General features: G+C 36.6%; 3 protein-coding genes across 3 annotated transcripts; 2 read left to right on the top strand and 1 right to left on the bottom strand.

Annotated features, from left to right (window-relative positions):
• The first annotated feature begins 263 nt into the window (after positions 1–263).
• Positions 264–3593, top strand: LOC145584390 (non-specific phospholipase C3-like). The gene is made up of 5 exons (XM_081641242.1): positions 264–533; positions 1621–2000; positions 2190–2599; positions 2970–3140; positions 3241–3593. Exons 1-5 carry the CDS (start codon positions 264–266, stop codon positions 3591–3593), a joined length of 1584 nt encoding a protein of 527 aa, XP_081497368.1.
• A 1962-nt stretch (positions 3594–5555) lies between these two features.
• Positions 5556–7766, top strand: LOC145585519 (non-specific phospholipase C4-like). Its single transcript, XM_081642218.1, has 5 exons — positions 5556–5813; positions 5910–6289; positions 6366–6775; positions 6861–7031; positions 7258–7766. Exons 1-5 carry the CDS (start codon positions 5556–5558, stop codon positions 7584–7586), a joined length of 1548 nt encoding a protein of 515 aa, XP_081498344.1. The 3' UTR covers positions 7587–7766.
• A 469-nt stretch (positions 7767–8235) lies between these two features.
• Positions 8236–11685, bottom strand: LOC145585518 (GDP-mannose 4,6 dehydratase 2). Its single transcript, XM_081642217.1, has 2 exons — positions 10995–11685; positions 8236–9193 (listed from the first exon to the last, which is right to left on the bottom strand). The coding sequence occupies exons 1-2, from the start codon at positions 11566–11568 to the stop codon at positions 8682–8684; spliced, it is 1086 nt and encodes a 361-aa protein (XP_081498343.1). The 5' UTR covers positions 11569–11685; the 3' UTR covers positions 8236–8681.
• Positions 11686–12063: the final 378 nt, after the last annotated feature.

The following is a 12063-nucleotide window of genomic DNA, read 5'->3' as shown; positions in this document are numbered from 1 at the left end:
TATCAACACTAAAATATACGTCAATGTAACATAATAAGAAAATATGCACATAAAGAGCTAGCAACGCTTGGGTATTTGGCAACGTACACTCAACAAGGAAGATAAGCTAAGCTAAGCTAAGACATCGCAAACAAAGCCCCGCACCCACAACTAACTAACTTGATTTCTTATATTCTTATATATATAGTAACATATATACGCTACTCAACTTCATTAGAAATACAACTTGAAACTTAGCCTTTGCTAATTAAGAGATAGTGAAAATGGCGGGAGAATTAGTGATGATTGAAGGTGAAAATGAGAGTAAAGGGTATCCAATTAAGACAATTGTGGTGTTGGTTCAAGAGAATAGATCATTTGATCATATGCTTGGTTGGATGAAGCTACTCAACCCTCATATTGACGGGGTCACGGGTCATGAGTCCGTTCCTTTGAACACTTCGGATCCAAATTCTGCCCGTATCAAATTTGGTGACGGCTCCGTTTATGTCGATCCTGATCCCGGTCACTCCATTCAAGATATCTATGAACAGGTATATGAGTCTTATGACTTATGACTATATTGTTTGTGTAGGTGTTTAGTTTGATAATTTTGATAAAGTGGGAAGAAAGAAAGTTTAAGGGGATATGTCATTCCATTTTTGGCGTTAAAGTGGTACATGTTTGATTTGGATGAAAATTTTCTATTTCCATGGAAATGAAGTTTTAATTTACTTGTCAAAACCAGAGAAGCTGAAAGAAAAGGAAATAAGATACATACAAATTAAGTATAATTGTAGCGTTCAATTTTACTTAAATTAGAAATATTTCTAAGCTAGGATCTATAATCATGTCAATGTTAGATCCAACTAAATTTAGATACTTGTACAAATTCATAGTTATATAAGCACCATCATACATCTTATTACCTTATACACACGACGTGCACAGACATTAACATGTACCGTGCACACACACACAAGATACGTGATTTTCTTTGGGGGTCTAAACGTATTCAAAGTCTTTACATTGTTGATTTTGAACTTCTTCTCTGAAGGGTTACTATGCACCCTTATACGATTAAAAATTGCACAAATTGGTTTTTTCTACTCCTTTATAAACTAGTTTTGATGGTTAAGACTATAGGTTTATTAAGGCGTATATGGTAGTTAGTTGGCCTAACTACTTTATGAAATATTCCTTAAAATAAGAACTACAAATAAAACTTCCAACTCTGTTAGCCAATCATGATCATAAATTCATAGAGGAGGTGATGTGACTTCAAAGTAAGTGAAACAGACCAACAGAAGTTGATATATTGTTAAGGTTAATCTATGGTTGTCTACTTTTATTCAGAAATTTCGGAAAGGTTAACCTTCTTTAATGAATAAAATCAAATTGATGATTTTTAAAACCATAATCCTGTTTTTGGAAAAAGTATGAATCTTTTTGTATGACAATTGGTTATCCATTGCGCGGTTTTATTTAACTTTTAAAATTTTAAATGTAACTAATACCTAGTCTGATCGTCTAATATATGTATGTAAATATAGCAATATAATGTTTTACTATTGATAAACTCTAGGCTCATTGACCGTATAGACCGGATTTTTGACCATTTTAGCAAAATTCAATGTTTAGATTTTTGGAGAGCCATGGAGCCAAGAATCAGAACAAAAGAAGGAACCCCCAAAAATGCAAGGATTTGCGCAGAACGCAAATCGGATCAAACCCGGAATGGATGAAGCTGTGATGAATGGGTTCAAACCCGAACTTTTACCAGTTTACAAGGAGCTGGTAAGCCAATTCGCGGTTTGTGATAGGTGGTTCGCTTCAATCCCTGCCTCCACACAACCAAATAGGCAGTACATCCACTCAGCCACATCTCATGGCTTAACAAGCAATGATAGCAAAAAGCTCAAGGCAGGAATGCCTCAAAAGACCATATTTGATTCGTTGCATGAGGCTGGTCATAGTTTCGGTATTTATTATCAACTTCCTCCCGCCACTCTTTACTACAGGTAACCATAACACGAAACACAAATTGAATAAAGATACATTTGATGGTTCAGGACTAACACGTCATCCATAATCAATTATAACTGACACAGGGAAACTTTAACCTTTAACGTGACAAGACTGACAACTTATATATTATTGGTCGAGACCATGGACTAACAACATACTTATACATATTTATTGTGATTCAGGAACCTAAGAAAATTGAAGTATATACCGAAATTTCACCAATTCGATATCACATTCAAGAGACATTGCAAGGAAGGAAAGCTACCAAACTATGTGGTAATAGAGCAAAGATACTTGGACTTGAAATTATTGCCAGGGAACGATGATCATCCATCCCATGACGTCTCAATAGGTCAAAAATTCGTCAAAGAAGTTTATGAAGCATTAAGATCAAGTCCTCAATGGAATGAAATGTTGTTCATAATTACATATGATGAGCATGGTGGTTTCTTTGACCATGTTCCCACCCCTGTAGAAGGTGTTCCTAGCCCTGATGGTATCGACGGTCCAGCCCCGTATAATTTTAAGTTTGATCGTCTTGGTGTTCGGGTTCCTACCATTTTCATATCCCCTTGGATCCAACCCGGAACAGGTACTACTAGTCCACTATTATTTTGTTTTTAGGAAAATTTGTTGAAAACCATCTTATAAAAATCAAATTTTGTTGAAAACTATCTTATAAACTTTTTTTTGTCAAAACACACCTGTTTTAAAAAAAAAATTTGTTAAGTCCCACCACTTCCTGTAATCGCTTGAAGCAGAGGAGTTACGAAGAGGGGAATGAATAGAGGGAAAGGGGTTAAGATGGTTTCCAACAAATTTTCATTGTTTTTATCCTTTTGTCAAATGTGTTAAGTTTTTTCCTCGTGAAAAGGGTTCTCTAATATAATATTCCATATTGTTTTTATGATTCTTGGTAAGGTAATAACATAACTTATGTGACAATGGGAAATTAAATGCAGTGATACATGCTCCTAAAGGACCACAACCAACATCCCAATTTGAACACTCCTCAATTCCAGCAACAGTTAAGAAGATTTTCAACTTGAAAGACTTCCTTACAAAACGCGATGCATGGGCTGGGACTTTCGAAGTTGTCTTAAACCGAACCACCCCTAGATCTGACTGCCCAGGTACTTATTACTTTCGTAGTTAGTGCTAATGTGGTGCAACCATTGTATAGAGTACCTTCTGAGAGTACATGTATGAACTAATTCCTCGACGTGTTTGCAGTTACAATGCCTGAGCCAGTGAGACTAAGAGACTTTGAGGCAAGAGAAGAGAAGAAGTTATCAGACTTTCAAGGAGAAATGGTACAACTAGCAGCATGCTTAAAAGGAGACCATAAAAAAGACAATTATCCAAACACATTAGTTGAGGAAATGAATGTTGCTCATGCTGCTGACTATTGCAACGAAGCCTTGAATATTTTTTTACAAGAATGTGAGAAAGCAAGGCTTGATGGAGTCGATGATGACACGGTCATTGACATCGGAGGCACTGAACAAGGCGTACCTAACAAAGAGAATGATGAAAAATCGCTTGTTCATAAGGTTTTTTCATGCTTGGCTTGCAACAACAATTAAAGGAACTTTTTTAAAGGAAATGTTCATGTAATAATGTTTTGTTAATTTGGGTGTTTTTATTTGAGTGTTTCCTCCTTTCCACTGTATGTACAACTCTGTTCTCCGAACTATTTGTTCTCTTGGAGTCTTAGTGCTTTGTACAACAATGTGAGTGATGACATACTAGAACTTATACGTATACGTATCAGCAATAATAATGGCAAATCCGTGAATTTTCTCTTATATATGTGTTCATATTACTAGAAGTTATACGTATACGTATATGTATACTGTAAGTACATATATGTCTAATTTTAGATACACCCAAGTGCATGAGTACATCATAATAGATGTTTCCACCACACAAGTCCACAAATAGACAAGATTTTTATACACGTATTCATCTTAACAACTTTTACACCGCATATGTTGTAATCATTATGAGTTTTTTTTTTTTTAATCAAATAATATAAACACATATGGCGAAGATCTTATGAGAGTAAAGTTGCGTGCATTTATCCATTCATTTTCTTGGATTTTATCCAATGTGAGGGGTTTTGGAGGCAAACAAGATAAATTTGATGTTGAAATTTTAATTTTTTTTTTTAAAGTATAATTAATTTCCCTCACACGGTTTACTCCTTTTGTCAATTACTTGTTCTCTAGGTGATTTTAGTAATAAGAATGTGGTATTGAACTACACTCCAACGTACACAATAAAATTAGACTTCTGTGAAAATCAAAAAACGTGAAAAAATGCAACTAAATTATGTAAAATGCTACTACTAAATTGTTTTTGTGAATATAGCCACTAATAGAACAATTGATGTTACCGACTTACCTCTTAAAATGATCCAAGTGTTAGAAAATGATAATGACTAAATGAAGAGTATCCTTCCACACTTTCTTGCCTAATTAGTGTATTTAATCATTGCACGCTAAATCTAAGGAATATGCTAGAGGAACATACACCTATACAAGTATATTTTCTAGGTGTTACTTGAGCCTTTCTTTGAATTTTGTGCCTTTTTTTTTATTTTAAATACAATGGTTGAATCATGTTTATGCCCTTTTAATATTGAAAAATAATGGGATTTTTTTAAAAATTTGAATATTATCTAATTAGTTATGCCAATTAAGTTATCAAGCTACCCTAAAAGATAATTCCTCAAGAGACATAAAAGTTTAAATCTCGTGATATATGTTCTACGTAGTAAGGTATGTTTTGTTTACCTTATTTTCACTTATTTCAAGTTTAATAAGTTCAGATAAGTTCAGTTCAGAAAAAATAAGTTTGATAAGGATTACTCAGTATAAATTACTAGAACACACCTTAATTAAGTTCAAGACCGGTTGACAATAGCTAATTACTCCTAGAGGTACAAATCAATCCTTGAGTGATCGTATGAAAAGCTGTCCAACTTAAACGTTTTGCACGAGTTAGGCCGGCCATTCTCACAATCGTCAATTAACAACCAACTAAAGCCTCAAAACATGCATCTCTCTTTTCCGTTAAGCAGCTGAAAACTTTGCAGCATATGGATCCCATACTATAGTTGTCTTTGCCTACGAAATGCAGTTAAGGCGGGTGCAACAAGATTGTTTATTTGTTACAAACTACAACAGAACTTAACCAAAGAAACAATAATATTGGAGTATTCATGTATATTATTGTTATTTATTAATGTACCATACTATATACTCCATATTGTTATGTATATTTTGGTACGCAAGCTAACAATTTTCAGAAAAATATAATTGTACAAATTTACAAATACACTCAATTTATTACGTCAAGTCCCATAAGAAATCAGATTTAAGCACGTACCTTCAATAACAAGCTAAGCTAGGCTAGGCAATCACTCCTCTTTTATAAACTCTTCCGTTTTTTTTCTTTTCTTTCCCTTGACACATTAACAACATTACTCATAGAAAAGGAGCGAAAAAGGAGTGATTCAAATTTGTTAGTGTTACTTTTAAGGTATGGGCAGTGATCAAAATAGCGGCGGGAGTAGCCCATATCCGATTAAGACGGTGGTGGTGTTGGTGCAAGAGAATAGGTCATTTGACCACATGCTCGGGTGGATGAAGGGGATCAACCCTGAAATAAACGGTGTCACGGGTCAAGAGTCGAACCCCTTGGACACATCGGATCCTAACTCTAAAAGGTTCAAGTTTGGGGATGAGTCTGTGTACGTCGACCCTGACCCTGGTCACTCCATCCAAGACATTTACGAACAGGTAAAGACTTGGACTAATCAATATTTTTAAGTGAAACGCTATGACTTTTTGCACAAAATGAAGTTACTGTAATTATAAGAATTGTTTATTGAGCAGGTATTTGGTGAGCAATGGAGCCAAGAATCAGCAGAGAAGAGGAAGGCCCTAACAATGCAAGGATTTGCACAGAATGCAAACAGGCTCCAGAGTGGGATGGAGGACGCCGTGATGAACGGATTCAAGCCGGATCGTGTACCTGTTTACAAGGAGTTATTAACCCAGTTTGCAGTTTGTGATAGGTGGTTTGCATCAGTCCCTGCATCCACACAGCCGAATAGGCTGTACGTGCACTCAGCAACCTCACACGGTTTAACAAGTAATGATACAGGGAAGCTCATTGCAGGGTTGCCTCAGAAGACCATATTTGAGTCCCTAGATGAGGCTGGTTTCTCTTTCGGTATCTATTTTCAGTACCCTCCTGCCACCTTGTTCTACAGGTATATAGCCATCAGAAAATCAGAATTTAAGTCTTTTGTCACATTAGTATAAACATTTCTTCTCTGTTATTGGCAGGAATCTTAGGAGGCTGAAATATGTGCCACATTTTCACCAATTTGATCTAGAATTCAAGAAGCATTGCAAGGAAGGGAAGCTACCAAATTATGTGGTGATTGAACAAAGATATTTCGACTTGCTAGCAGTGCCAGGAAATGATGATCATCCATCTCATGATGTTTCAGTAGGTCAGAAGTTCATCAAGGAAGTTTATGAAACATTGAGATCAAGTCCTCAGTGGAACGAAATGTTGTTTATAATCACATATGACGAGCATGGTGGCTTCTATGATCATGTTCCCACCCCAGTGGAAGGGGTTCCTAGCCCTGATGGCATTGTTGGTCCTGAACCATATAGCTTTGGATTTGATCGTCTCGGTGTTAGGGTTCCAACTATCATGATCTCTCCCTGGATTGAACCTGGAACAGGTACCTATCAATATTTTGAATGTTTTTTTTTTTTTTTTTGCTCTATTCATCGATATTGTAGACTAATATAAGTTGGGAAATGCAGTGTTACATGGACCTTCAGGGCCATATCCTACATCAGAATATGAACATTCTTCAATTCCAGCAACTGTCAAAAAGATCTTCAACCTGAAAGAGTTTTTAACTAAACGCGATGCATGGGCTGGCACTTTTGAAGGTGTAGTTAGCAGAAAAACTCCAAGAACTGATTGCCCAGGTAAATTATTCTTAAAAAACAACCGTAAAAGTTGATATATGTTTAATTATTGAACACCCACAAGTAAACAAATTCGGAAAAGTTCAGGTACACCCAGAAAATATCAGGTGAAGAAAATCAAGCTTAACTATTTGAAAGGATTACTCCTAAGAAAATGTGCTAAATCATCAAAGTTTTAGTAAGAAAAAAATCATTGAATTTCTTAGACTATTTTGGATAAATGCAGAGACTTTGCCAGAGCCAGTTAAATTGAGAGCAACTTCAGCGTTGGAAGACAAGCACTTGTCTGATTTCCAAGCAGAGTTGGTGCAAATGGCAGCTTGCTTAAAAGGCGATCACAAGAAAGACACCTACCCAGATGCTTTAGTTGAGAATATGACAGTTAAAGAAGCAGCTGAATATGTGCAAGAAGCATGGGAGATTTTCTTGCACGAGTGTGATGAAGCCAGGAAGCGAGGAGCAGATGAATCCACAATCATTGATGTGGGTTCATCTAAGAACACTCGCAGATCACTGAAAAGCAAGTTACTGTCTTGCTTAGCTTGTAACAACTAAACTTTTCTGGCCTCAGAATTCTTTTCTACTTACATACCAGATGAATTTGGAGGACAATACTGGAGAATCAGTGAATTGATATTCTTTGCTATGTAAAATTACTTCTATATATACTTTCCAGTGTATTAATAGTTCATTATGATGAAGATTTCACTTGTAACTGTATAGTACTCGGGCATTTTACAGCAAAACAATCTTCATACTAGAAGCATTTTATAAGAACTCAATTAACGATACCAAAGATTCAATCATCAAATACAAATGTTATAAGCACAACTGATTAGAGCGAGTGATCAAGCACGGCCTAGTCTGATTCAATCAGGGTCAAACAATTTATGGGTGATCATGGGCTATAGGCCCGTCTGAAAGCACCTTCGAAATTAGCCAATCAATTGGCCCAATTCACCAGCATGGTTGAAACTTCAGCCCAAAGTGTGGCCCGTACCGACACATCCGACCAAATCGAGTCAACTTTATAGGCCCAGGTATAGAGCATGATGAGATCCATAACAGACGCATTCATTTACGCAGCATGTGTGTGCATAGACAGCGAAAGCAAGAGATCAAGACAGTTCAAAAGAGGAAAGAGAGTTGTATTGAAAAAGACAGAAACAGAAACTGCTTTTTCATTACTATAATAATGCATTCATTAGACAAATCAAAGAATTTTTTATTGGACAGTCAAAAGAAAATGATTATAGTTACTTCAACAGAGATTCCTGAATCAAGTATGAAACAGCTGTAGTTACAAGTTACAACCCCCTCACTCCATCCAATCTCCAGAAAAGTGAAAGACAATGAAATGAATAAAAATGTGTTGAATAACTAAAAAAGGGAACAAAAAATAAATAAGAAATTGCCAACAAGAGATATGAACTATGACAAGGAAGCATCCCACCGACAATGGGTTGAAACATGGGATATTTAAGATACCCACTAAAGAAGAACAAAAACAAAAAAAATTGGACATTTTTTTAACAAAATCAACAAAAATTGCCAACCTTTAAAGTAAACTATGATTTGATTTGTTCTGTATACTAAATCACAATAGATTAATTTAAAAACTTTGAGAATCAGATGGTACCATAAACTAAATCATGGTTGTTGCTGAGCATCCATGTAACCGGCATCAACAAGCACCTTTTCCCTCTTAGCCGTTTCTACGTCCTCATCAACCATCATTTTCACTAGTTGCTGGAACCCGACCTTAGGCTTCCAACCGAGGACTTTCTTTGCCTTGCTGGCATCACCCTTCAGATTGTCTACCTCAGATGGCCTAAAGTACCTCTTGTCGATCACCACGTGATCCCGCCAGTTCAATCCTACGTACCCGAATGCAGCTTCCAAGAACTCCTCAACACTGTGAGATTCCTCGGTAGCCACCACATAATCATCGGGCTTTTCCTGTTGAAGCATCATCCACATTGCTTCAACATAGTCTCCTGCAAATCCCCAGTCCCTTGAGGCTTGCAAATTACCCAGGAAAAGCTTGCTCTGAAGCCCAATCTTGATCCTGCCAACAGCACGTGTGATCTTACGAGTCACAAAGTTTTCTCCCCTTCTTGGTGATTCATGGTTGAATAAAATGCCGTTGCAAGCAAAAATTCCTATGAAAAGAAACAAGTAAAAAGGTTATTCACCCGTACTAAGAACTGCCACAAGCACTTCAATAGTGCAAGGAGCATCAAATTGAAACAGTCAGCCCATCACCCAGGTCATCTTAATAGAATACAAGTAATAATTTTCAAGTACACAACCTATAATTCGAAAAACCAGGACTATACGCTCGAGAAAGCAAAAATGATGCATCTTAAATATTTCTTGTACACCAAACACTCAATAACATAATTAATTGATCTTTTTTCTTTCATGCTCCCAGAATTGGAGATCGATTAAATGAATTCAGATCAATGATTGATTCTCGAGGAATCTGTAGGATCCATTGATCAAATGGAACAAGAACCAAATCTTGCTTAAATGCACAAAACACGTTTCCATTTCCCACATTTTAATATATAATAAACCATGAAGCATGCTGCATGTTTATAAAGTCCTAATCATGTTTATAAAGTTCTAATCATGATCTTACAATTTTTAAAGTTCTCTCCCCTTCGTGGTGATTCATGATTGAATAAAATGCCGTTGCAAGCAAAAATACCTATGAAAGGAACAAGTAAAAAGGTTCATTCACCATTACTAAGAGCTGCCACTATGAAGAGTAGCCATGTGGCCCATGTGCACTTCAATAGTACAAGGAGCGTCATATAGAAAGTCAACCCATCACCTAGGTCATCTTAATAGAATTCAAGTAATAATTTTCAAACAAACGTACAGTCTATGATTTGAACAGGACTATTAGCCTGAGAACTAGAGAAGACAAAAGTGATGCATCTTACATATTCTTGTACACCAAACACTCGATAATATATTAAATTGATCTTCTTTTTCTATCATAATCCAAGAATTGGAGATCAATTAAATGAATTCAGATCAATGATAGACCCTCATGGAATCTAAAGGATACGTTGACTAAAAGGAACAAAAAAACCAGATCTTGCTCAAATGTACAAAAAACATTTTCATTTCCACATTTTAAATATTAAATCATGAAGCATGTTTGTAAAGTTCAAATCATGAAACTCGAAATCAGTAGCAAAAAGTAACAAGATAACCCTTTACATCACGGAAACAATGCAGTTGAGAGATCAATCATCAAAAGCAAAAGAATTTGAGTACACTATCCACTCATATCCAAGCATCAAAACAAAAACAATAATGCCTCAACACAGATGAAATACCGAGAAACCACATTGATCCTCAATTCCTTCTACTAAATCCATTTACCATTATTACTGCCCAAGACCTCAGATCAAATCTTGTTTACACCATTGTCTTTGATGGAAGCTAATGCCTTAACCCAAATAGTAGCTCCTATCTAGAATTAAATTGACCCCAGTTCCTCCAACCATTTCCATTGACCAACACTACACAAGACATCGAATCAAATCTTGTCACCTACATTGTCTTTTATAGCTCTCTAAACAGCACAAAAACTAAAGCCTCGACCCAAACAGCACCTAGAACCCAAATTGAACCCCAATTCTTCCCACCATTTCCATTGACCATTACAACACAAGACTTTGGATCAAATCTCGTCTACAACATTGCCTTCTATACCTCTCCACAGACTAAAAAACTAACATTTCCATTTCTCTAAAACTCAATTTCTTCTAAAATGTCATCATTTTTTAATCAATCAAGCAAAATGCCATTAATTTCTCAATCAAACAAAATGCCATTAATTTCTCAATCAATCAAACAACCAAAAAGCTCATCAATTCAAAAATCCCAGAAAAACCCACAATCAAAATTCCAAAATTCATCAAAAAAAGTTAAAAAAAAAATTACCATAAGCTTCACGGTAATTGACAGTGTACCAATGAGCAGCACACTTAGCAACAGCATAAGGCGACCTGGGATGAAACGGGGTATCCTCCGCCTGAGGCGGTGGCGTAGATCCGAACATCTCCGACGACCCGGCTTGATAATACTTAATATGGGTCCGACCCGTTTCAGCAATATGAGATCTAACAGCTTCAAGCAATCGAAGCGTACCAGTAGCAACAACATCAGCAGTATAATCAGGGATCTCAAAAGAAACAGCAACATGAGATTGAGCAGCAAGATTGTAAACTTCATCAGGTGCAATTGTATCGATCCAACGACGAAGAGAAGAGGCGTCGGTGAGATCGGCGTAGTGCAATTTCATCCTAGCTTTGTTGGCATTGTGTGGGTCGATGTAGATGTGATTGATTCTTTGGGTGTTGAAGTTTGAAGATCGTCGGATTAATCCGTGGACTTCGTACCCTTTTGAGAGGAGGAATTCGGTGAGGTAAGATCCGTCTTGGCCGGTGATTCCGGTGATTAGGGCGACTTTGATTTTGGGTTCGGAGTTTTGGGGGGTTTCAGTGGGTTCCGCCATTGTTGGAGCTTGTTGAAGGTGATGGAAATGGCGGGGTTAGGGAGGAGATAGAGAGAGAGTGAATGACGAGTTTTGAGGGGAAATGATGGGGGGATTTAAGAGGGAAGAAAGGAGGAGAAGAAGGTGAGGGGGGTTAGTGGGGAAATCAGTTTGGGAGGGAAATAGAGGGGAAGATGTGTTACAAGATGGTGTCCCACTAAGGCTAGGTAGATCCACCGTCGGGGGATCGAGACACGGTATGTTTTTTTTTTTTTAAGTCGGTTCGGATTGAATCGGGTGAATCTATTGTTGAATTATTTTATTACAAAGAAAAATTATAATTTATGTTTATCATGCTTTGTGAATTGTGATTCAATAATGGGTTAGATGTTTATATACAAGTTTAGCTAGTATTTGTATTAGAGGATTAGTTTTTTATTTTCGAATTGAGGTGTTTTTTCTTTTGACGGGGAATTGAGTTTTGAATATGGATCGGGTGTTTTCAAGTCGAGTCGA

Source organism: Chenopodium album, chromosome 16 (genome assembly GCF_948465745.1).
Source record: "Chenopodium album chromosome 16, dcCheAlbu1.1, whole genome shotgun sequence".
NCBI lineage: Eukaryota > Viridiplantae > Streptophyta > Magnoliopsida > Caryophyllales > Amaranthaceae > Chenopodium > Chenopodium album.
The sequence above is the reverse complement of the archived record's forward strand: the minus strand, read 5'-3'. Positions and strand labels throughout refer to the sequence as shown.